General features: G+C 35.3%; 1 protein-coding gene across 1 annotated transcript in view; it reads left to right on the top strand.

Annotated features, from left to right (window-relative positions):
• Nucleotides 1-27397, top strand: part of LOC149796135 (F-box DNA helicase 1-like) — a 115206-nt gene that overhangs the window by 33425 nt on the left and 54384 nt on the right. Inside the window, exons 6-11 of the mRNA XM_089966051.1 lie at nucleotides 52-130; nucleotides 2849-2938; nucleotides 3586-3811; nucleotides 12972-13137; nucleotides 20547-20683; nucleotides 22021-22120. Coding sequence (XP_089822177.1) covers nucleotides 52-130; nucleotides 2849-2938; nucleotides 3586-3811; nucleotides 12972-13137; nucleotides 20547-20683; nucleotides 22021-22120 — 798 coding nt within the window. The remainder of the gene's footprint in view (nucleotides 1-51; nucleotides 131-2848; nucleotides 2939-3585; nucleotides 3812-12971; nucleotides 13138-20546; nucleotides 20684-22020; nucleotides 22121-27397) is intronic.

Below are 27397 nucleotides of genomic sequence, written 5' to 3'. Positions count from 1 at the left end.
TTTTCTTTTTCTTGTATGGAAGTGATAATGGTCTATTTGCATATTTTGTAGGAACTGGAAAAACTACCACTTTGGTCAGATATACTCAGCTTAGACCAGACAAGAAGTTTCTTCTCGTTGTTTACAATAAGTAAGTTTCCTCTGTAACATCCAAGAAGGAGAGGGGAAAAGAGTTGGGCATGTAATCTTTTGTATCTGTGTTGTATAATCTTTTAGTGTTGATATATATCAGTATGTACATTTGTGAGCAATTGATGGATCAGCAAAAGTAAGATAACCATGTCTATACTATTTGGCTTAGCAGTTTCTGTAAAAGCAGTTTTTTCTCTTGCTTTGTTGTGTAATTCTTGAACAAACGAAAGAAAAATAAGTAAATCATTATGAATCGAATATAGACATGTGATATAGTGGAACTTATCCACATGTCTAACCATTGGGATAAATTGAATTTAGATGTGTTATGTAGTGGAAATTATCCACCTGTCTAACCTCTGGGATGAGTTGACTTTAGATGTGTTATATAGCTTAAATTATCCACCTGTCTGACCACTGGCATGAGTTGAATTTAGACATTATATTATGGAAAATACACACATGTCTAACAATTGGGATAAGTCAATTTAGTGATGTTATATAGTGAAACTTATCTACATTTCCAACCTTTTGGATAAATTGAATTCTGACATGTTATATAGTGAATGTTATCTATGTGTCTAACCATTGGGATAAATCAAATTTAGACATGTTATATAGTGAATGTTGTCTGTGTGTCTAACCATTGGGATAAATCAAATTTAGTCATGTTATATAGTGAAACTTATCTACATTTCTAACCTTTTGGATAAATTGAATTTTGACATGTTATATAGTGAATGTTATCTGTGTCTAACCATTGGGATAAATCAAATTTAGACATGTTATATAGTGAATGTTGTCTATGTGTCTAACCATTGGGATAAATCAAATTTAGACATGTTATATAGTGGAACTTAAGCACGTGTCTAACCATTGGGATAGCAAGCATTCTTTTTCTGCTATTAACACAATAGGAGTAATATATCCCCACTATAACACACTTCATTTAAGTATAACCACACTTTAACATGCTTCATTATAACATGAACTTTGATATAGAATGATCATGCAGTGGTTCCCAAAATTTTTACAATAATTTCTCCAATTTCTTGACTACTGCAAAGCTTTTGTGAAAAAAATTCCAAAACAGGAGTTTGATTATAATCATTTGGCAGTTTGTATTTTATTCTTGAAGAAAAAGAATATTACTTCTTGCTTATGTTGAAAGATGTTTGCACATTAAGAAGCTGATAATTGTTAATCTTAGTATTATTAAATAGTTAGCAATAAAGCCTGTAAGTCTTTAATGTATACTGTGTACAACTGTTGCTCAATCCAGGGTAAAAAAATAGCCAACATATATTTGCTCAGTTATCTAGAATATACATCCATGCTCCAAACTATGCATTAGTCCTAAAAAAAAGTTTCTCACCTGAATTCATAGATCAGTTAATTCACATACTTTTTAAGGGTAAGCAGTAGGCCACCAGATGCCTGCTTAGTCAACCATTTTGCATAGCCATGCACCAGACAGAGCCATTGCTGGAACAAGTTTATCACATGAGCAGTTTTGGTCAATGCCACCTACATATATCCCCCTTGACTATGTTAACTATACTATAACCCAGCATTATGTCTTTCAGGTAATTTGTGAAGTCATCATATGACTGTACACATGTGCTCAAATTCTGACTCAGTCCATTTTATTTTCTAATCAGAAATGCAGCCATCAGTTGTAGATCACTCATATATACACAGGTCACTTATCATTGTAATGTTAAAGTTATGTACAGCTTTCCTGTTGCCAAACACTGATTGGAACAGAATCCATTTCAAATTAGATTGTGGAGGGATTTGCTGTTATAATTAATCAAGCATTCTAATCCCTGCCTTTACTCAGCAGTAGTGCATAGTCATAGTTATCAAGATAAGTTTCAAAGAATATAGGTTTTGTTTTATTTAGTTTTTCCTATGTCTTTTGAGACTGAGTAATCTATTTATTTTGAGATCACTCTTTACACATGAAGTCAAATCACTGACTTCTAGACTTTGTCAATGCAGTTACGCATACCTGTTGAATTTTATATCTCGAACTCATTACGAGGTCAGCACCTTGACCTTTTGTTTGAATGTGAGATTGGCTGGTGAGTAAGTGTACTCTATTTACATTTCATTTGCCAGTTTTCTTGTACATGTATATGTATGTACCAAGCCATAGTTTTCTGGTAAGAAATACATAATTAATTATTAACTATTAAAAGTAATTCTTGTTTAATATGCATAAAGTTGGTAACTGCATCGTTTATGTCTGTAGTTTTGTGCCCCCCCCCCCCAGTCTTGTATAGCCAAGATGATACACATGCATTATTTTTTCAGTTAACTGACTTGTTTGGATATTGCATGATATGTTACATATCATAATGGCACTTTGTAATTGTGGACCTCAACTTTTTGTGTTATAGCCGGGTTTTACTGTAATTAGTTTAAGAGGAAACCAGTGAGTCAGGGAAGAATAACACTAATACAGAAACAGCAGCAACTCTGGAACCAAAATTGACACATTTTCTGAAACATTTAATAATTATTTATATTGTTTTTTTTGTCATTCCTTGTTATAGCTGTTTTAATATTTTTATTTTAAATGCCACCAATCTATAGTTGACATGTTTATTTTCTAGGAAAAATATCAAATGAGAATCATTCTATTCTAATGTCAGGGTCTCTAAGATATATATAAGTATGTAAAAATAATTGTCTATTTTTCTTTTTGCAGGTCAGTATGTGATTATGCCAAAACTAAGTTTCCTGTCAATGTTACATGCAAAACTGGCCATGCACTTGCATACGGAGATGTGGGACGAAGGTGCACTCAATAAATTTAATTTTTACTGTTCTCAGAAGTCCATATATGTTGTTTTTATCATAACATTATTTTCAGTCAAAATTATTTTAGGGGTGTAGATTTAATTAAGTTATTAGGTATACAATAACATTACATGTAAGCACATACATTTTTTTACTTAAAATTTTCACATTGTCTTATACCAAAAATTGTTGTAACATTATTTACAATCAAAATTATTCAATGATAGATGAAGATTTGATATAGTTCTTACATATACATGTAATTGCATACATTTTACATTTTTTTCTTAAAACACTCAGATTGTCATGAAAATATACTGTTGTTTTTAAAAAATCGTTATGGGAGTATTTGAAAGATTTAAGTTATTCCCAAAATATCACAATCTGGAGAAATACACAATTGACTTATCTATTTTAATTGTATGCTCTTGAACATCACATTGTTTTCAGATCATATACAGGAAATTCCCTAAAACGTACACTTATGAAACCAAAAATGTTGACATTTGATAAAGAGGTCAAATAGAAAGGTTTCTTTAGTATCCGATTATGTGAGCAAAATATGTTGCCATTCTGCAGAAATAAGCCAGATTACAGAGAGCAGATTTAGAAAGTTTCACTGTATTCTGTTTTAAATGGTTTCAGATATACAGCAGCTAAGAAACTTTGGGAACCAAAGATAAGCACATTGATAGAACACATGCCAAAGCGCAAGGGAGATAACTTATTTGTCCGTGCCAAGTTTGTTCTAGACACACTTCATCATTTTATGGCATCAGCAGATCCTTTCATTACTACTGCACATGTACCCTCCAGAAGGATTGATGACAAGACAGGAAGCTTAGTGGAAGTAGATCATCAAGCTAAGATGGTATGTTGCTTAATTCATGTTAAGTTGAAAATAAGGAGTATCACAATTTTATACAGAAACATGGTTCTTACAACATTGAAAATCCCTTAAGGGGTCATCTCGAAAACCCCTTAAATTTTGAAAAAGTTTTTTTATCATTGAATAGTTTCTGAATGACTTGGAAAACTCCTTCAACTTTTCCCCAGACTTCTTTGAATTTATCTTTTGGAATACAGAACAATATGTGGTATAGAGAATACAGCAAAATAATTACTGTTTTTGCGCGTCTTTGATGTGTCAGTCTAGTAAATGTTCATGAAAAATAATAATAAGTCCCATCTTTCCCTTTTGGTAAGTAAATCGTTGCAAATGTATTGTGACCAATCTTTGTTTTTTATTTGTTTTTTTTTTTGCACAGGGAACATGATGTTAAGCATTATCGCCAATAGTAACCTGCAACAACCCAACTTACTTTTACGGTAAATTTTGCTATTAGACCTTCCTAAATACTGAAAAATTTACTGACTTTTGGGATAAGTTAATCGGGTGTCGTGGACAATGACTGCATTAAATATACAGTCCATGGTCAGGTTGCATTGAAACTAGATGTTAGGACATCAGCCAGATATAAGCAGAGTTCAGAATCCACTCAGAATCTCTTACTGACCATGTACAAATTTGCTGTACCAAGGAAAACTTTAACTACTGTATGTATTCATTTATAAGTGAACTTGACACTAACACAACCCCACCACTTTTTCAGGCTACAGAAAAGAAAAGCCAATTTCCTTTTGAAGCTTTCTTTAAGTCTGGGAGTATTTTGCGAGTGAGCTCCATCTGAAGGGATGACATGAGTCAGAGTTTCACTCTGGATAAATAAACAAGTGCAACTGGATGGATGGATAGTTAGATTGATAAAAAGATGGCCAGATAGGACAAATTATGACAAAAGCAATGTAAAATATTATTGAGTGGACTCTGTCTCAAGAACATTGACAACTTAAAATTTGTTCTTATTTAATCCATTAAAATCCACAATGCTTTACACAATGTTTTACATTTTACATTTTAAATCCATTTATATGATAAAACCATGAATTCAGTTATAAATTACATACCAGTATAAAAATAATTCAGAATGATATTCATAATATATCAAAATTTTGTCAACTCCATGCACCTTAAAAATAAACAATGAAGTTAAGTCCACATTTTTGCAGGTACTTATGAGGAAATGAGCTTGGGCTCTGTAGATAACACTTTGTACATAGAGTATGTGAAATGTGTTGAAGGATGCAACTGAACACTTGTAAATTGTGCAACAAGGTCACATTAACCACCCTCTGTTACATGGCACTGAGCAAGTATCAGACTTGTGGCTTGATTATATGATTGTCACATGAGAAAAGAAAGATGGTGCTGCCTCTACAAGCCAAGGGATTATGTTGGCACATTAACTGGAAAATGTAGAACTCTCCTTGGTACTGAAAAGGTACATGTACTGAATTTACAGCTCAAAGAAAAGAATTGTTAACTTCATTACAAAGTGAGTGCTGCCTTTACAACTCAAGGGATTTGTGGGCTATGTGCATAGGCAGAAAACTTCAGAAATGTCTCTTTGGAATTAAATCTAACTGGTGGAAAAGAAAACACAAATGGAAATCATAGCTTTTATGGCATCAAACACAGTGGTTATACAACAAAACACATATAACAGTACAAATACAGGTTGTTAGGACTTGCATGAAAATGGAAGCAACATACTATATTGCATGAATCAGATTTAAAAAAGGTTGATTTATAAGCAAGCATATGTGGTACTTACTAATCCCATTGCAGAATAGATGTAGATTCCCACCCTGAGAATATGTTTGCATTTTACACCTATAATAAGCTGTAAAGCTCAGCATTGATTAGCATCTAGCATACATCAATTAATGATTAATTTTGCCTATTTTGTGTTTGTCAGTCCATAACCTGCTGCAAAGGAAGTAGATTCTGCTTTTTACATAGACACATGACACAAACTTGATGCTAAAATGGATCAACATCAAGACAAATATTCTATTTCAAGTGAAGAATGCAGGTCTGAAACTGTTCTGGTATCTGGTAGTTGGATACTAGCAATGTTTAGCAAGAGCATACTTCAGAGGTATTTTGATAAACATACTGTGTTGAGTAAAATGGTAACATGGATAAGTGTCTCTTGCAGCTCTTTTGTCCCAAGGATGTGGAAGAGAAACAAATTCCATGAGGCAAGCATAAGTGGATTTTTAAAACCAATTCAATCCTTTTTTTATAAAGGTAAATAGTTTTTTGGGGCGTTTCTTTTAAAATTTCAAACTACCTTTTTCTTAAAGCCTTTATTCATTTGAACATATGCAGTTAAGCAGAATAAAGCTAATAAGTTACATGCAGATATATATGAATTTCAGTAGTTCTACTTGTGACTGCTCTTTTGGCCTATTGGTTAGAGCATCCACCTCAGATGCAGGAGGTTGCGGGTTCAAACCCTGGATGAGTCTTACCAAAGACTTAAAAAATGGTACTAACAGCTTCCTTGCTAGGCACTCAGCATTAAGAGGTTAGTGTTAGGACTGGTCATCCTGGTGTCAGGATAATTTGATTGGGTGGGGCATGCTGCCATATGTCTGCGGCATGATGCTTTAATGCTAGCCATCACTATAAACTGTAACACTGCAGACTTCATCGCAATATGACTGAACATTTTTTAAAGCTATATTAAGAATCCAAACCACACACACAATTTATGATGTCTAGTTGGTACCATATAACAATGGTGCCTATTTGACATCTGATATGGCCACTGCTGCAGCTATCTTGAAAATCTTATCACTACTCATATTGACATTGGGTTATCACCAGAAGACTGATTATGTCTGTTTGGTCCCTAGTGAAAATGGTGCCAGTCTGATGTCTGATAAATGTTTGGTCCTAAGTGAAAATGGTGCCAGTCTGATGTCTGATAAATGTTTGTTTCTAAGTGAAAATGGTGCCAGTCTGATGTCTGATAAATGTTTGGTCCAAAGTGAAAATGGTGCCAGTCTGATGTCTGATAAATGTTTGGTCCTAAGTGAAAATGGTGCCAGTCTGATAAGGCCACCATAGTGGCCATCTTGAAAATATTGTTATTGCTATTCCATCTTACTGGATGGTCATGTCAACATGGGGTTTTCAGTTAAAGACTTATTATGACTTCTAGTTCACACTAAGCAAAAATGGTGCTGATTTGACTACGATAATGGCCATCTGAAAATCTTATTATTGCTACTCACCCTGAATGAAAAGTAATGTTGCTATATGGTATTCAGAAGAAGACTTTATATTATGTCTGGTTGGTCCTAATTGAAAAGGGTGCTTTGTGCACATCCAACACACCAGCCATCTTGCAAATCTTGTTATTGCTACTTCTTTTGAATGGATGGTCATAGCATCATGGAGCTTTGCTAAATGACTGCTTATGATATGTAGTTGATCCTAAATGCAAATGGTGCTGCTCAGCAATCCTATATGACCACCACACTGGTCATCTTGAGAATCTGGCTACAGAGATGATACCAAGGTGTGTGATTGTGTGAATTGTGCAAAATTTGTACGAATTCACACACTTGGAGACCAGTGATGCATGAGAACTTCTGCTGATTAGTTTAAAGTTGAGCATATGAAAATGTACTCTGTGCAGTGCAGTATTCAGTCATTCACCTTTAAGTGCTTGTCATGACATAAGTCATGCCAGTAGAAATATCTTAGTTCTTATCATGGTGTGTCCTTTTTCGTAACTGTTTACAGATCTGGTTACTATGGATGGACATGAATGGTTGTTAAACTAAATTTGATTGGCACACTGGGCCCTGGAACCAGCATTCTGTCATAGTTTGAACCTTGCATCAAGCAAATTGTACAAGGACATGTTTATGATAAAGGCTAGCTAGAAGAAAAAAAATGGCTGATTTCCAGCATGTTTCATCTTTAGATGATGATTTATTCTGCAAATGCTCGCTAGTGATAGTGATGAAGGCAATTTAATTTTAATGTTAGGAAGTGGTTTTAATTATTGAAGCTTGGAAAGTGTTAATGGAGATAACCATTGAGTGATATTGAATCCAAAATGTTAATGGAGATGCCAATGAGTGAATTTGAATCCTAAATGATATTAAATATGAGTCCATTGTACAAGCTGGATGGACAAAAAACAGACAGCATGCAGCCCCCACCATTTCAGTGGTATTTTGAAATAAAATGCAGAAAAGGCAGAGTGACAAGTGAATAAAACTACAAACAATTTAAAGGTAGAGTGCAATTTTTGTTTCTTTTCTCATCACAGTTTAGCCCTACAGGATCTTATGCTACAAAACCATATAGCCCTCACGTACAGTTAAGATAAATTTAATAGATAAAAATCTAATAGTGAAATTAAGAAGTAATACCTCAGTCTGAATAAGTAGAGTATGGCATTAGTGGACTTTGAATTATAATACAGCATTATGGAACAGTAAATCTGGCATAGTAGTGAGTAAGGTACTAATTCAAGAATGTGAAACTTTGGCAGAACTTATAGTAGGAAAAAATATTATTTTGGAGCAGACATATCTAAAGTACAGTACATGTGAGCTGTGGAAAACTGTACATAGCAACCATAAAGAACAGTTTTCAAACTTGTTCCGGCTGCTCCTCCGATACTCCATTCAATTAGATACCCACCCAGACAACCAACCCACCAAAATAGCTATAAACAAGTGTAAAGTTGTCTTCAAACCCAAAATCATACCCACCACACCAAGTGGCAAACTAATCCTTGAACTAAGAGAAAAGATACCTCTACTAAAAAAACAGGTAACAAACAATACAGACCAGAACAAATCACCATGGTTACAAAAACTACCAAGGATTAACACTGAAGCTACCAAATTAGACAATAAAGAAGGACAAGAAAACTTACAAAAACCTGTACTGGTAAACAAAATCAACCAATAATACCCGGATTATGTTAAAATATATACCAATGGATCAAAAACAAACAACCCACCAAGAACAGCAGCAGCAATAGTCATCCCTGAATTCAATATACAAACGGGATCCAGATTACCTGACTATTGCTCCATTTACACCACTGAATTCTGGGCTTTACTTGAATCACTACAGTGGATCAAAGACAACCAAATACCTAAAACAGTCATTATAAGCGATTCCCTAAGCGTTATCAAATCAATCCAAAATTGCAATACACACTCTAGGGAACAATTCCTCGACAGAGCATGCCAATTAATCGACGATATCACCACAGCACATCAATTAGTCGAGCTCATGTGGATACCGTTGCACAATGGAATCTCTGGCAACGAAACAGCAGACAAAGTTGCACAAACCAAACTAGGAGATCAAAACTCTATCAAGCTTAACTATAGCTCTACAGAAGCACTAAGCTTCGCACAAACATATATAGACCAAACATGGCAAGATGTTTGGAACTCCTCTAGAAAAGGTAAAAAGCACCATGAAACCCAAGAAACCGTAGATAGGAACATACAGCTACCCAAGGGTACCTATTTAGAACAGAAAACCATAAACAGGATAATAACTGGAAAAACTAAACTGGCAAGCAGTTTTGGAAGGTTTATAGGACCCAAACCAGCAACCATTAACTGCTTTAACTGCCACGCCACCAAAGATCTACACCACGTATTCAATATATGTCCAAAATATCAACCCGCTCGGAAAATATTTATCAAAAACCAAAAAGAGATTGGATCACCACACACATACCCAGAGTTACTTATGGACTCTAATAAAAATAAACAATCAGCATATAAAAATATAAATAAATTCATAGACTCAGCAGGACTTAGAAACAAAATATAATTACTATCCCCACAAAACCAAAAGACCCAGTAACTAGCTAAATAAATTTAGAAGCCACCACATAAAAACGCATAACATATCATTCAATTTTATAAAAATATTAATAAATAATTCGCTTACGAAGCACCTATCAAAAACTAAGGAAACCGCAAAATCGGATGTCCTAGATGTCCTTAACGAACCAAGTAATCATCTAGGACTCCGGTCCTAGATGTCCTTTACGAACCATGTAATTGGCTAGGACTCCGGTCTCTTGCTAAATAAAGTATAAATAACATTCAGTCTCTAAAAACATTAATAAATAAATAACTTAAAGAGGCAATATCTAAAAACTTATAAATAACATAACATAGGAAGCACACCCTAAACACCTCGACTAGTAATACCATAAAAACCTTGAAAATCTCTCTTCATACATGATTTCTACTAACAACCTCTATAAACAGCATAGAACACCCTCCCCTTTTTAGAACATTTTGAAAAAGAAAAAAAAAATTACAAAAAAATATATAAAAAAAATCTCAAGAAACACCAGGCAAATGCAACAAGAAACCAGCCATGTAAAGCAACCAGGACCGTTCCCGAGCTCTCCTTCCCACTAATGACAGCCAACCATTCAACTATAAGGGACCTTTATGGACCCACAGATTGAGGCCAAACTATCAGGGTTTCTTGAACCCATAAAAGCCTGGGGGGAGTTGGCACCATTCCCTTCCCCAGGAACAGCTAGCAAGCTGCAGTGCAGTCAGAAAAAAGTGGCACACGCACATGCAAAGACTTTGGGTGAAAACACAATACTCATATGATAAGCCATCTAGGACGCAGCTATAACAAAATTGGATATTGTGCAATCATATTGGAAGTGAGATCGGCACTAGTTTCATTTACAACTGACCTGGCATCATTTATAAGTAATAAGACAATTCATTCAGTAGCAGTGATAACCACAGAGATGCTGCCATGATTTCTTCTAAAGGGGGAACTCCCACCTTGTCAGAAAAAATAAGGGGAGAGTAGAACAAACAGGAAGGGGAGGAAGAAACAGCATAGTTATACATTAACCCAGCACTTTAATATCCTTCTCTCTTTCTTCCTGCTCAACTTTAACAGAGGCATAATTAAATCAAAATCTTTAAAAGATGTTGTTCATAGCTGTATCAACATTAATCTACTGATTGTTTCTGATCTTAATCTGCTCCTTACTTTAGTATGAATGTTGTTGTCTTGAGGAACCCCTTTCACAGTCTGCTGTCTAAAAAGGCATGAACATTTTTGTTGTTGTTGAGTTTAATTATAGTGGCGTGCGCACAATTGTGCATGTGCCACTTTTTTCTGACTGCACCTCAGCCTGCTAGTTGTTCCGGGGGAAGGGAATGGTGCCAACTCCCTCAGACTTTTATGGGTTCAAGGAACCCTGATAGTTTGGCCTCAATCTGTATGTCCATAAAGGTCCCTTATAGTTGAATGGTTGGCTGTCATTAGTGGGAAGGAGAGCTCGGGAACGGTCCTGGTTGCTTTACATGGCTGGTTTCTTGTTGCATTTGCCTGGTGTTTCTTGAGATTTTTTTATATATTTTTTTGTAATTTTTTTTTTCTTTTTCAAAATGTTCTAAAAAGGGGAGGGTGTTCTATGCTGTTTATAGAGGTTGTTAGTAGAAATCATGTATGAAGAGAGATTTTCAAGGTTTTTATGGTATTACTAGTCGAGGTGTTTAGGATGTGCCTCCTACGTTATGTTATTTTTAAGTTTTTAGATATTGCCTCTTTAGGGTATTTATTAATTAATGTTTTTAGAGATTGAATGTTATTTATACTTTATTTAGCAAGAGACCGGAGTCCTAGCCAATTACACGGTTCGTAAAGGACATCTAGGACCGGAGTCCTAGATGATTACTCGGTTCATTAAGGACATCTAGGACATCCGATTTTGCGGTTTCCTTAGTTTTTGATAGGTGCTTCATAAGTGAATTATTTATTAATGTTTTTATAAAATTGAATGATATGTTATGGGTTTTTATGTGGTGGCTTCTAAATTTATTTAGCTAGTTACTGGGTCTTTTGGTTTTGTGGGGATAGTAATTATATTTTGTTCCTAAGTCCTGCTGAGTCTATGAATTTATTTATATTTTTATATGCTGATTGTTTATTTTTATTAAAGTCCATCCGTAACTCTGGGTATGTGTGTGGTGAATGAAAACATGAAAATGTTTGCAATTGTTGTGTGGAATGGGCACTAGCTAAGAAAATAACAGCAAATGTATCCAGATGGATGGTACCATACTTTGGTGCAAATTTTTTTTTATACATATCACATATACATTGTAATATGGAAGGTGCCAAGCTTCTGTGTAAGTTTTTGTATACATATCACGGAGACATTATACCAATGGATGGTACCAAGGTACTGAGTAAATGTTTCTATACATAACACAGAGACATTATACCAGTGGATGGTACCAAGGTACTGTGTAAATGTTTCTATACATAACACAGAGACATTATACAAATGGATGGTACCAAGGTACTGTGTAAATGTTTCTATACATAACACAGAGACATTATACAAATGGATGGTACCAAGGTACTGTGTAAATGTTTCTATACATAACACAGAGACATTATACAAATGGATGGTACCAAGGTACTGTGTAAATGTTTCTATACATAACACAGAGACATTATACCAGTGGATGGTACCAAGGTACTGTGTAAATGTTTCTATACATAACACAGAGACATTATACAAATGGATGGTACCAAGGTACTGTGTAAATGTTTCTATACATAACACAGAGACATTATACCAGTGGATGGTACCAAGGTACTGTGTAAATGTTTCTATACATAACACAGAGACATTATACAAATGGATGGTACCAAGGTACTGTGTAAATGTTTCTATACATAACACAGAGACATTATACCAGTGGATGGTACCAAGGTACTGTGTAAATGTTTCTATACATAACACAGAGACATTATACAAATGGATGGTACCAAGGTACTGTGTAAATGTTTCTATACATAACACAGAGACATTATACCAATAGGTGGGACAAACATACTGTGTAAAATTTGTATACATATCACAAAGACATTATACTAATGGATAAGTCAAGGTTCTGTGTAAGTTTTATCACAGAGAAATTATACCAAACCTGTAAAACTTTCATTGATATACACTGTATTTTGAAATGAAGTGATTTCACTGTGTCAGGTAATTTCCATACTTCATTGATGTGTTTTCCCTGGATTTTACTTTGGGTTTAAGGATTGCAAGATAGTTCAACTTTTCTTTTAGCGATATGCTGAAGATGCTGAGGACATTTGGGAAAAGATGAAAGACCCACGGAACAAACAAGTAGGCATGTCCCATGATGGTTACCTTAAGTTGTACCAGCTCTCAAAACCCAAGCTCCATCACTATGACTGCATCCTGATAGATGAGGCACAAGACCTCACACCAGGTATTTAGAACTCTGTGTAAATGTAGTCAGGGGTTCTTTAAATACCGTCTGGGTTTACTGGTGAAATGTAGTCAGGGGTTCTTTAAATACCATCTGGGTTTACTGGTGAAATGTAGTCAGGGGTTCTTTAAATGCCGTCTGGGTTTACTGGTGAAATGTAGTCAGGGGTTCTTTAAATACCATCTGGGTTTACTGGTGAAATGTAGTCAGGGGTTCTTTAAATACCGTCTGGGTTTACTGGTGAAATGTAGTCAGGGGTTCTTTAAACACCGTCTGGGTTTACTGGTGAAATGTAGTCAGGGGTCCTTTAAATACCATCTGGGTTTACTGGTGAAATGTAGTCAGGGGTTCTTTAAATACCATCTGGGTTTACTGGTGAAATGTAGCAATTCCTATATGTAAATCTGTTTTTATTTACTTGATTAACTTATATAGAACTGTTTCTGCTTTGTAATGCTTGTAAAACATTTTGCCTCCAGACCTGCAATAGAAGGGGGTGAGGTATATAGGAATCCTCATGTCTATCCATCTGTTCATTCAGTCACATGATTTTTTGAATGCAATAAGTCTTGCAGTCTGATTGATTGCCAAGAAAAATGGTAAGTATTGTGGTAAACATGGTAAGTATTGTGGTCATCACCTGAAGATGCATGTGTCAACAAATGTTCTTGCAAAGCATACCTTGATATTATGTCTGTCTGTCTGTCTGTCCAGCCATTTGTTTGCTTTCTATTCATTTCAATACAAAAACTTACCATTATTAAACTTTGATAAATTTTCATTTGAAACAAGAAAGGAAACTGTTCATTTTAGGCTTAAAAGGTGAAAGATCAAGGTCATGGGGACTTAAAGAAGGAAGACAAAAAGACACCATCTGTGGTGGGGGGGTATGGTCAAATAGCCATCTTAAAAGTTTTGTTCCATCAACATCTCCTAGATGGGTGGTCATATCATTATTATGATTTCACCCAAAGACATGAAAGAAGGATACTAATATTTACAGCATGGCAGGTATATAATGTACTGTTTATGGTGCTCTTGTTACAATAGTTATTTCTCTTTTTGACATGCAGCTGGATGCAGTATATAACAGAATCATGTAAATGCAACTTGTCTCACAGTTTTAAGTGGATCACTATACAACTTGGCAAATGGTCATCATGGCAGTTCCATTAAAACATACATGGGACCCAGTGCGTTCTTAACATGGATTAGTCACCCATAGTTTAGAATTATGTATTATTTTCATGTGAACTCATTGAGTAATCCAAGTACCATGTGCTATATTTTAAAGCTTCCTTCCCAGAATAAGTACATATTAACAAAATCACTTTGCTCACACAAAGTTTAGCTCTACTGGTCAAAAAAGTTGTGTTACTGCTACACCTGAAGAGATGGTCACATCTACATTGGATTTTCACTAAATGATTTTTTATAATGTCTAGATGATCTAAATGAAATTGGTGTCAATCTGACAGTCAACTGGTCTCAAGACTTTTTTGTTTGGATCACAGTGGATCTTGGTTATGGTTGTCACCGGATGTGGATTGCGACAAGACACTGCTGCTATTTTTATTGGAGTTATACTCTACTATCTTGAAGCTGGATGTAATGTTTGACAGAATATTGTGAACACCACTAGCCTTTTTAGGTTTTAATGAATCACCAATAAACTTGCACAATGTCATAGTAATCATTTGAAGATACAGACATGGACATATCACTGGGTTTCTTTTGTTATAGTTATTGCCCTTTTTACTTAGAGTCTGACATTTTATATGGTGGAATCGTGAATGCAGCTGGTTTCAGTTTTCAGAATATTACCTATTACCTTGGAACCATGTATACATTATATTCATCATTAGAAAAAGCACATATGAACAAAGTACTTTACTCCTGGTTTATTGTCATTTTTTTTCTTGTAAATGAACACAGTGTAAAAGAGAATCTTGTAAATGCAACTTTTATGGATCACTATAAAATTTGGTACATGTTATGGTCAGCACTGAAGATGTATATATGGATAAGTCATTATGCTTTCTTGATTTTTGTAAGATTTATTGCTCTTTTTGACTTGCATGTACATGCAGTATATAATACAATTTTTTGAATTTTCAGTGGATTGTTGTGAAACTTACTACATATGGTCATGATCATCAAGTATGCATATGGAAAGGGGAAGAGGTGGGGTGTATTTATCTGATTAAATTGCTCACCATTCCTTTAGTTATCCTGTGTCCTCATCAACATTGATGGATCCAATGATAAATTGCTCACCATTCCTTTAGTTATCCTGTGTCCTCATCAACATTGATGGATCCAGTGATCCAGGCACTTGGCCACATCTGAGGCACTCTGCATCAAATGACCTTGTAGCTAGAGAAATATATACATGTGAATCCTTGAAGTGATGCTACAGATACTGAAAGCAATCTTGAGAATCAGATTTATTCAAATCATGAAAATCTTTCATTTTGAGCAAATATTGCCCTTGTGTGGTTTTTGATCCATTTTGATATTTTAAACCTTTTTAAAGTATATAATTTAGGAAACAAGGTCATTAGCTTGAGAAATTTAAAATTTCTTTAGCCTGCAAATAAGGCAATGATCAACAGTGGCATCTCCACTAAGAACTTTAAATTTTTTTTATTTTTAAAAAATGTCGAGTGAACTATTATAAAGTTAGATGCTTCTTATACAATAGTTAACAGCAAAAGAATGTACATAAAATGTTTGGGCATTATTCATCAAGTTGGACATTACAGAAATTAACCTGCAGGTTACAACTAATACTCTTATATGCCAAAATTTAAGTGATATATTTACAAGTACCAACTTAACTTTTCACACAAAGCATGTCCATAGCTTAAATAAAGAGAAAGAATTTTAAATGCCTTTTAAAAGAATCTTAATGTAAGTAAAATACAACAGCAATTTGGATGTTTGAGGTAAACTCAAAGTCAGTCCACCTAATATATAATAATACAAACTGATTGTTTTATCTTTCAGCATCATAGTAATTCCTTAGCACGTACATATATTTAGATAATTTATCACAGTCTCATACAGAAATGTTATGGGACAGATATAATCTGAAAACCATAACTGTTGATATGGATGAAAATAAATGAATTGACAGTGAATCTATAACACATTCTCATTCTTATCACATAACCTTTGGTTACTCTGAAAGTAGATTACTTTAATCCTAGTTGGATCTTCCAGGCCTTAAAATCTAACTCTGAGTCTTAATGAAATGACCCTAAATTATGAACTTATAGAATAGTAATAGCAAACATGACAACAACACAATTATTGTTGTTAAATCAGGATACTGGCTGATTGTTGATGTCAAATGAAGATACTTTGGACACATTTAACCTGGATCCATGTTTCACATTAGACATAGTGGAGTTGGTAATCAGACTAACTTTACAGGAGTACCTCAGATGCTTTAACCTGCACATATGTTTCTTTCATACCACCACCATGTTCAAGCTGTTGCTTACAGCATTTTCTGGAAATGGTGTCCAACAAATGAAAGCACATTGAGAATGAAAGGGAAAATAAGCCTATTGAAAAGTTGGACAATCAGCATAGAAGTACAAGTAGGAATATTCAGATTCTTGGAGGAAAAAGGCAGGAAGGACAACATTTGCGGTTACTGGACACAATGTCTTGTTGATTTGAGATATCTCATGCTGGAAGAGATGATTGCTGTTGCCGTATGAAATGAAAAAATCCAAAGATAATGACATGTTTAGAGAAATTTTTGGCAGATTTTTAATTTGCTGGCAAAGTGTTTCACTCTTAACATCATAGCACTTTGCCAATGGTTTTCAAGAGATGATAAAATTGTGGGTAAAGAAATATAGATCACCTATATAATACTCACTCTAGAGCCTCACTGCTAACTGACTCTAGAGCCTCACTGAATAACTGATTCTAGAGCCTCACTGCTGACCCTAGAGCCTCACTGCTAAGTGACTCTAGTCTTGCTCCTAATTGAGTGTAGAGCCTTACTGCTAACTGACTCTAGAGCCTCACTACTGTCTCTAGAGCCTCACTGCTAACTGAACCTAGAGCCTCATTGCTAACTGACTCTAGAGCCTCACTGCTGACTCTATAGAGTCTCGCCCCTTATTGACTCCAGAGTCTCAACCATACTTCTTTAAATTTATCTTCCATTCACTTTGTATTGATCTGTCAGATTTTACTTCAGTTGGACATACTATAGCAAATCACAAAACATGTGCCACAGTTGAAGAAATATATTTGAGATACTGTGCCAAATATAGGGTAAAGATGTTGAATTTAATCATTACCACTGTATTCTCTTGCATTTTTGAGGGTTAGTTTACTATACTTTAAATTCATTTTTGTTTGTGGAGTAACTTTGTATGGATTTCATGTGCGTTATAAACAATGACTGAAAGACCCCAAACAAAATGACCCATCCAGAGAAATGATGACTGAAAGAAATAACACACAATGTTGATTCAGAGAAACCATGTCCCACACACAATGATTAAACCAGTGGAACTATTAGACCCTACCACCAATCAGTGACTAAACCAGTGGAACTATAGACCCCACCACCAGTCAGTGATTTAAGTATAGCTGTCCCATGTTATAACATGATAGTTGGAGTCCATAAATTACAACCATGTTATTATTTTGAACTGCATTACAGTAAGCTTAATCTGCTGAACCAGTTTTCATGGGATTGATAAAATGTTGTCAAATGATGGTGTTTTTAGCTGGAAATAAAGATACAACATAAAAGCTTGCTTTCTTTCATCCTATAATTGTCATACATTGGTTAAATTTTGGTCAAGGGTCAGTAGCGGTACCATATTATATCTGGAATCATATTATAATGAAGTGAAATAAAAAGAGGGAGAGCTATACCCAAAAAACTGTCATTCTTTGCAAAACAATAACTGATACCCTCTAAAATAAAAAACAATATTTTGATAATTATTCAAGGCATGCTTGTTTGACAGTTTTTATTGATTTTAATAAAAGAGTTTCATGATAACATTCTGAAATTATTGTAGCAATGTTGTAAAAGTTGTTATCCAGATGCCACTTTAGGTCATTGGTTGTAGCATCCCATGTGTGAAATTGCCTTCAGACTGCTGGGCCATTGACAGCTAATTTCATGGAAGACTGGGATGGAAAATACGTAGCCAGTCCATCTGACCAATTTTATATTTTATGATATTAAAAGAAATAATAGAAATCAAGTGACAAATAAATAATGGGAATTATTTTTGATGGTCTCTTTCTGATCTGGGTGAGATGAGAGGATAAATAACTTGGGTTGTGTGTAGTCTGCATTCAATATGTGCATGAACTTCCACATATTAGTTGAAAGTAGGATATATAAAATGTGCTCTGTGCAGTATCAGATTTTTATTTAGCTGTTAACCTTTAAAGTGATTAACGTGACATAATTAAAGCTGCTGGTATTTACACATATGGATACTTGAGAATGACATGAATTGTTGTTAAACATAATTTAATTGGTACTTTGGGCCCTCAAACAAGCATTTTGTCTTAATTTAAACCTTGCATCAAGTTTTCCAAACTTTAACATGATTCACATTCAAATGAAAACTTTGTTTGGCAAATATTGGCTGATCATAGCGATGATGACAGTGACTGATTGTTGTTGTTTTTAAGTATTTTAGAGTACTGGAGCTGGAAAAGTGTTATTCAAAACACCAGTGAGTGATTTTGAACCTGAAAATGATTTTGAAAATGAATCCAGTGTATATGTTGGTTAGACAAATACAGACAGCATGTAGTGCAACTGTAGTAGTATTTCAGAATTTAATATAGAATGCCAAGCCTAATTAAAATACTAGCAGTTTAAAAGTAGAGTGCAATTTTTATTTTCTTTCACAAACAATTTAGCTTGGAGGGATCTCTTGTGCTAAAAAACTGTATAGTCTGCTAAGGATTAAGATAAATTGACTAAATAAGAATCTAAAAAAATACCTCTGTCTGAACAAGCAGATTATGACATTAATTTACTGAAAACCCTAATACAGCATTACAGATCAGATAAGAAATCTGGCATGACGATAGTGGTCAGGAAAATAATGATTCAAGAAGGTGAAGCTTTGGCAGGGCATATGTTGGTGAAAACTCTTAGTTGGAGCAGAGATATCCAAGAGACAGAACCTATAAGCTGTAGAAAATTGTACATACAACTATGAAGAACAGTTTCCCAACTTGTTCCAGTTGGCTTAGCTAGCTGTGCATATGCCACTTCAGACTGCAGACTGAAATTGGATTCGCAGCACAGAACAGTATTAAGAGAAGGAACAGATTAAGCTCAGAAACAGTCAAAAGATGAATGCTTATACAACTAGAGCCAGAATTTTGTAAGGATTTTGATATCTGTCAAATTCTAAAATAGTGAAACAGGAGGAAAGAAAGATTGATATTTAAGTGTTAGATAAATATTGAACATTAGCTGTTCCCTCCTCACCCTCTTTTTTAAAAAAACTGCCTCCTTAGTTTGGCAACAAGATAAAATCCTGGCAGCATTGCTGATATATGCTGTAATTTCAGTTAAAAACTCAATCTCAATGTGAGTTGACAGAGGTATTTAGAGCCTTAATGACGTCAGAAGCTAAAAGCAATTAATGTCAATGAAGACAGAACTATTGAAAAGGAATGCAATACTGTCAAATGAAAGCAATGTTGTAAAATTAGTTGGGTTACAAAATTTTCTTGGAATATGTAAACAGGATGCATGTTAAGGCCATGTTAACTGTTCAGTCGCATTATGCTGATGTGGTTGCATTTGACCCAGCTTCAGTCTGCTTCTGGAACTCATTTTTCCACAGACATCATTGCATGGAAAGCTTTAGCTTGAATACCAGAGCCTTATCTTTGGAGATTGGGTCTAGTTCTGTCTTTGATCATAAGTTAAAGGATGATGATCTTAATTCTTATTGTGATTAGTCGTCAACAGCAGCAGTAGACTCTAATGCCCAGCCTCTGAATGAGTTATGTATTGATCTGGTTCAGCTGGACAAAAATCATCATTGTCCTGATCAGTCGACAATGACCATGTTTTAGCAGAATTGAATTAATTTAATAAATTTGACTATGTGATATAAATATCTTTGTTTATTTTTTTCCATCTTTCATTTTCTAAATGTTACGGTCCGATGTTAATGTCTGCTTGCATTTACCATTGAGTCATTGACTACCATTTGTCTTGTATGATGAACTGTAGGAAAAGTTTGTTATTGACAGGACCACATTTCCAGATTCTTGGTCCTCTGGGCTTGCATGATTTTTGAAACGTTTCACACTCTATTAACATCTCTACTTAATGTAGGATATAACTGAGTCTTTAATTGAATTTGACTTTTGTCATATTTCAGCAATCACTGACATACTCTTGTCCCAGCCCCAGGGTAAAATCTTGGTAGGAGATCCTCACCAGCAGATCTATTCTTTCCGTGGTGCAGTTAATGCTATGGAAAAAGTACAGGCAGATACCATTTTCTACCTGACACAAGTAAGACTTGTCACTGGCATGGTTTAGCTATCTAATTTAATCAGGTAGCATTATGTAAAGGTCATACATGCCTTTGGCATGATTCAGTCAGATATTACATGTCTGTCTGTCCATCATGTCTGTTCATCTGTCCCAGCACAGATTTTGTTCCTGCTCAATATATAGATTGAATGTGAAAACTTAGGTCAACCCCTATGTATCCACAATATATCTGTTTAATGGACATGTTGCCCATGTCTGTTTCACTTTTCACATCACCTTCCCATCCTTTTGCATCCATCACAAATTTAATTTCCACAAAATAACTTTTGCAGGATTTAATGGATTAAAATTAAATTTGGTACGAGGCTTTACATGAAGAACCCTCTAGCTCTGAGTCAACTTAAGTTTTTATGTTTTAAAGTTTACAGAATTATGGCCTTCTGTTTGACATGGATCTTTGTTCTTCAGTTTTCACTGAGTAGCTGGAACACTTCACTGATTGAAACCAAACTTGATAAGAGGCTTTATATTAAGAACACCTAGGTTAAGTATATGTAGTGAGTTATGGCCCCTGTTTGACTTTGCATTTGACCCTTTATTTGCTTTATATTGGCCAGGACCCTGTTTGCCTGGATACTTTTACATTGTGTTATGACCTAGGTTTCTGTTTAATATTTTTGGAGAACTTCTTTTTATGGAAAGCAAATTTTGCCTAAGGTTTAATATTAATAAGACTGAAGTTGATTTTCATCTATTTAATTGAGATATGCCAGCAGCTAGTACTTTAACGTTGCATATTGTGCCAAGGTTTCTTCAATTTCATTGTGTTGGTGCAGGCATCCATCTTCTGTAGACAATGTTTTTTTATCTTCTGATGTTGGTGAGCCAAATATGATAAGGAAGAAACTTATAATTCAAAATTCCTGACCATTGCCAAAAAAACCTTGTCTTATCAATTCATTTATAAAAATGTATTCATGTTTTCTTTACCATATTTATTGAAAATGTCAAGAATACCTAAGGCTGGATAGAAAACATTCAAACTATAATTTAACTCAAGCAGTGCAGCTCTTAAAATGATTAAATCATTACGAATTATTTCAAAAAATTAATCCTTTTTTGCTCTTTTGAAATTGCAAATATACACTTAATGGAGTCTGATTATTTTCCCTTGTATTTTTAAGATTTACTTTGTCTTCTATTAATCTTGATTTTATATTTTTATAATCTTTGATATGATCTTAGGTTTCTTGTTACTTTTGAGTAAGTGCAGTTTTGCTTTCACTTTATTAAGTATTGTGCATTTTTGTATATTTAGGTGAAAGATATTATGATTTAGTATTCTGTTATTGTAGTCCTTCCGTTTTGGGCCAGAAATCGCTCATGTTGCAGCCTGTTGCCTAGAAATATGTAAACAGGTCAAGCAGAAGACTTTGGTTGGACACGGCACACCAGGTACATGAGCTTTCTAATAAGAATATGGATAGCACCATCTCATTGCATAAAAATAGAGAAATGCAATATAGTAATCTGCATAAAATCCTGAGCCAGTGACAGATCAGGAGTGAGGAAAACAACTTTCAAAAAACATGGTTGACTACAGGACATCTAGACTGTAAAATCAGGTTGTCCAACAAAATCTTCTAGTTGTCTTTGAAAACTTTTCTATTTCATTTACCTTGAAAATGATTATCTAACAGTGCAGCAAATTTTGCCCCAAAATATCTGATGAAATCATTGATGAATTTTTTATATATAACTGTATTCAGACAAAGATATAGAGATATAGCCTCATGGGGAGACAAATAATGTAACCACTTGACTGGGATTTCCTTGTCTCAGTACTTAAATTTAAATGCCCTGGCACTTTTGCATTTATCTAACAGATTCATTATTATTCATCAGGTACTATGATTTCTCTCACTCTGTATAAAGGTCATCAGGTTTTGTACTCTTATGAAAATTTGATTGTCTAAGTAAAATCTAGAAACAGGGAAAAAAATTAAGGAAAAAATTAATAATTCTTAGATGTTGTAAGTATTGTACAACAAGCATCTTGAGCCACATGCTATTGTTGTTCAAAATACAGTACTGCACATATATGTGAATATGTTAATGAGGACAATGGGGCGACCTGTTGACCCTAAGTAAACAAGTTCTATGCATGAGAAAATAGAAAGAAAAACCATTTGATATTATTACTGTATTATCAGATTTAATCAATGGGTGTCGTATGAAAATAACAAGAAGTAATTAAATATCTTTTTATATGGTTAACTTTTAACTTTTATTAGTTCGAATTTGGAAAATGTTCTATGGTAGGCAATAGTGCAATACATTACAATACTGGGTACAGACTACCATACACTTCTAAGTGTAGTGATGAAGATAATTTCTGATTCATGTTATACTTGGAAATTAATATTTCTTTCTTGCAAATATGGGAAGTACTATTACTGGTGCAATGATACAATACATGGAAATCTTCTTGTGGTTGTTTATGTGACACATTATTGATTTTAGCTGTATAGAACATCCTTTGGCCTTTTCCCACAAGTAAAATTGTCTCATAACTGATATTCTAAGTATCATGATGGTGATTCAGTTCTTTTTTATGTGCAGGTTTTTGAGTGTAATATAGAAAACTTGTTTATAGTACTGTATAGCTTCTGCTCTGGTCATACAGGTAAGTTTATTATATGTGGTTTACTCATTGGCTTCCATCTCATGCATGTTACTAGAAGCGATGTTTGAGTGATTTTTATTGTTATAGGCAATCAACCGTTGGCCTTCCTACAGGAAAACAGTTACTAGAATTGATTATTTGCCTTCAGTTAGTATATATAAGTCCTATAAGTAACATTTCAGTGATTCTACCTGTACAGGCATCCAAATTCACAAGCCTACAGGTTATTTGTGACTAGAATGGATTGTTTAGCATCCTCTTTCTATATATTAATACTGAGGCTATAATTCTCTACCTGTACAGGTTAAGTGCACTGCTCTACAGGTATTTATCATAGTGGGTAACCCTGCATGGATTCTAACAAGTTCATAAAATAGAACACTCACTACACTAAACTGCTTTTTTTTGTCATAAAAATTTAAACCATGGGTGAGACCAGTCTGACAACCACTCAACATGCATAGTTCTATAGTTGTGACCCATTGGATACATGTCGGACTTGAATGTTATGGACAGAAGTCAATCATAGCTTGGGGGACAAGACATAAGTTTGCATGGAAGGCTTCAAACCATATCTTTTCTGGTCAACAAGATGGAGAGCATCAACAAGCATCAGTTGCAGTTTCGCATATCAGAATTATGGACCAGATATGTGGATAAATACCATATCCCAACCTCAAGAACTGGATAATGTCAAACCAGCCAAAATAGCCATGTTCCTTCACAACTGGACTTGGCCATATAACTCTGATCATAATGGGCCATGAATAAAATTGATCATACAACATACAATTTCAGTCATCAGAAAACAAATTTATCCAGTTCCATGACTTACACATGATGCCCATTTTAGTGCCATAATACCCAAGAATGCACATCATGAAACCAGTTATGCATGGACCAGACCATCTAGCATAGTGCTGCTAGGCACTTCCTTTAGATGATGCCCAGTTTATATAGACAACCTCATGGATCTATTTTACCCATCTAGTACGAAAATACTTCCAATGTACGATGTCCATCTTGATGCCTTAGTTTTCAAGAGATGTCTCTTTGCTTGCCCTGGAACCTCCACCCAAGAGACTCTACTTAGTGACATGTTAAAAGTAATGGGATCTGACTTGTAAGTACTGCAAGTGTAGTGGTCCACCATCATCAACATTCTTCTCCAACTACTTCACAGGTAGCACAGGAGATGTCGACTTCACTACCTTAATCAATAAATGATGATACTGGCATTCAAATTACTTTGCCACTACTAGATCCTGCTTGGATGAGTGAACTCCGTGTTGCAGGTTTGAACTGAAGTTTCCTTCCCAATCTTTTCAGACTTCTGTCCTCGTTTCTCTACATTACCTACTGGGTCTACAGTTCTGACTTCAGGTGAAAATAAACTGCAGAAGATTTTACTTTCATTTGCTTCAGCAATCATAATCTTTATAGGTTACCACCATAGAACTCATCTTAACTGGTGATTCTTATATACCTTACCACCTCAGGTTCACCTCCATATTTATTGATAAACAGTCAGTGAAAGGGCTAAGCAAACAGCCAAAAGTATCCTCCCACACATATGTTCAGTCCAGTGACAGGGATCAAACATCACACAGATGACCAATTTCCATTTTGACTGGATTATGCCATGTAAAAAGGATCATAGGGTACATAAGCACAATATAATTAAGATAAGTCATAGTATCAATTCAGGGCACGCCACGAGTTTAGTCAACAGAATAAGTGGGGACATATTCATAGGGTGGTCCACTAACACAACATACTATAGTCATAATAGCAGCTATGAACTTAAAGCAGGTGGAAAAAAGATGCAATACTCTCATCATCCACCTTACAGGCCATTCATGGTCCAAGATCTGCTCATAGCCTTCATCATCTATTCTCTTTAATTATCAGGTTGACAGAATTTGCAACATGTCACCATCCATTTTAGTCTGTGTTATAGTGGAGGGATTGCAAGGCAGCCAACAAGGCCACAGGGATGTCCCTAGTATGAATGTCACTGGGAAACATTCCTACAGCTAAGTGGTATAGTCAGAAAGAGGTTGATTGTAAACACCAGCATTCAATGTGACCACCTTATCTCAGTCTCACTTCCCACCCTTATCACAGATCCTGATCTTTCTTGGCTGAGTGGGAAAGACATCATGGAGATCCAACTGGTTTCCTGGGGTCTCAGTATCACATTCAGTGCCCCTGCTAAGCTTTTGGCCAGAGCTCTTCAGCTACAATGCAGCACCCGTCAGTTGGTCCTTAATCTAAGTGCATTTAATAAGTTGTGTTAAGCTCTTGGGTTTGTAATGGAATGCAACAGTGGGTACTAACGCCATTCATTGCAGAGACTATGTAATCTCCTTGTCAGCAGGAACATCTCTGACCCCATGTCCTTTCAGGATTTGGTTGACTAGGTCTGGAATCAGTGTTCAAGTAAAAAGAATGTGTTCACAAGGAACAAGAATTGAATTCATGCAAGTTTTGCTCATTGTGATAGCGGATGTCTTTGTCCTTTGGTCACCTTGTTGGGCTCCCACAATAATGATCACATAGTTCAAGGGGGGCCTATCCTGTGACCATTGGGCCAGTGCTCACAATCCACAATAATATGAGGTTGCATCAGGAAAACCAATTTGGATTTGGGTCAGCAATACCTCTGCAAGCACAACCTCCAGCAGTCACAATAGCTCTCAGTGTGAACACAGAAGGCTGGGGGAGCAAATATCCTACCATTTCAAGCCACCATAGGAGTGTGGCCCTCTCAGAATAATTATTTAAATATCATTGAGATGGAAACCATTTTGAGAGTTTTTCCATGGTGGCTGGAGAACCTAGATAGAAATGGAGTTCTCTTCCTGTCTGATCACTTCTCCATGGTGGCTCATCTCAAACAGCAAAGCAGAACAAGTACTCCAACCTTTGTATTCTTGTTTAGGATGTTCTAAAGTGGTGTCCTCATAAACAATCTTCACTTAAAAAGTGGAACAAGTACTCAGACGTTTTAATTTTTGTTTGACATGTTTTAAAGTGGTGTCCTCATCAACAACCCATGCATAAATTGGACATTACCTAGCTGGCCAGTGTATTGGCAGACTCATGGTTCTGCAAGAAGGGACTAATACAAATGGAATGGTCTCTTCATCCCTCAGTTTTCACTCGATAGACACTCTATATCATCGACTTATGATGGACCTATTTGTGACAAGGTGGAATGCCAAAACCTTAACCTTTTTCTCACCACCAGTCCTGGACATGAAAGGCCAGAGTAATCAATGCTGTTCCTGTAGATTTGAATGGTAGAATGTATACATTCCTTCAACACCTCTAATCCAGAAGGAGATAAAGGAATTGGCAATCTGAGTGTCTCCTCATCCTGATTGCAAAACTCAAATGGGAAATATTGGAGCAACTTCATCAATCGCACAAGAATCAGCAGAATTGGGATATTCCCTCATTAGAATTAGGAAACCATAATAGCAGGTGTTTCACCCTACCCCAGAATTACTGAACCTGAACATCTGGATCTTATTAAAAATGCTCTTAAGAACCAACAGTTCTCACAACTGGTGGAGAATCCCTCAAGTGAGCTGGCCATCCACCTTAGAGGTGTATGAAGGAATATGATCTGAGCAGAATGTACAAGAACACTTTATACAAATGTAGGCATCTGTACATCAATAGCTAACTTCCAATGGCTCTTTGATGAGAAACAGTTAGCATAGTGTGCTTTCAGACAAACCAAAGACCTGTCTGATTTTCTATTTTGGATTCCACCTGGCCAGTGACATTGGGCCCCTGCCCAAGTGGAAGTTATCATGGGTATTAACCTGTTGGAACAAGATACCATTTGAAATTCTGTCAAGAGCTTCTTATTAGTTCTGCTTCTTTGGCAGTCGGCAGGCAAAATCAGCATTTCTTATGGTGGATCCATCTCCTTGCAGTTCTGCCATGATCAGTATTGCTCATGAAGCCCCCTGCTTTCATTACCAAGAACAGGCTTCCATTCATGAGCTTTAGATATTGCTAATAATTTCGTT

The sequence above is a fragment of the Sinohyriopsis cumingii genome, chromosome 7 (genome assembly GCF_028554795.1).
Source record: "Sinohyriopsis cumingii isolate HCF-2022 chromosome 7, ASM2855479v2, whole genome shotgun sequence".
NCBI classification, from domain to species: domain Eukaryota; kingdom Metazoa; phylum Mollusca; class Bivalvia; order Unionida; family Unionidae; genus Sinohyriopsis; species Sinohyriopsis cumingii.
This window is presented reverse-complemented; position numbering and strand designations above follow the sequence as displayed.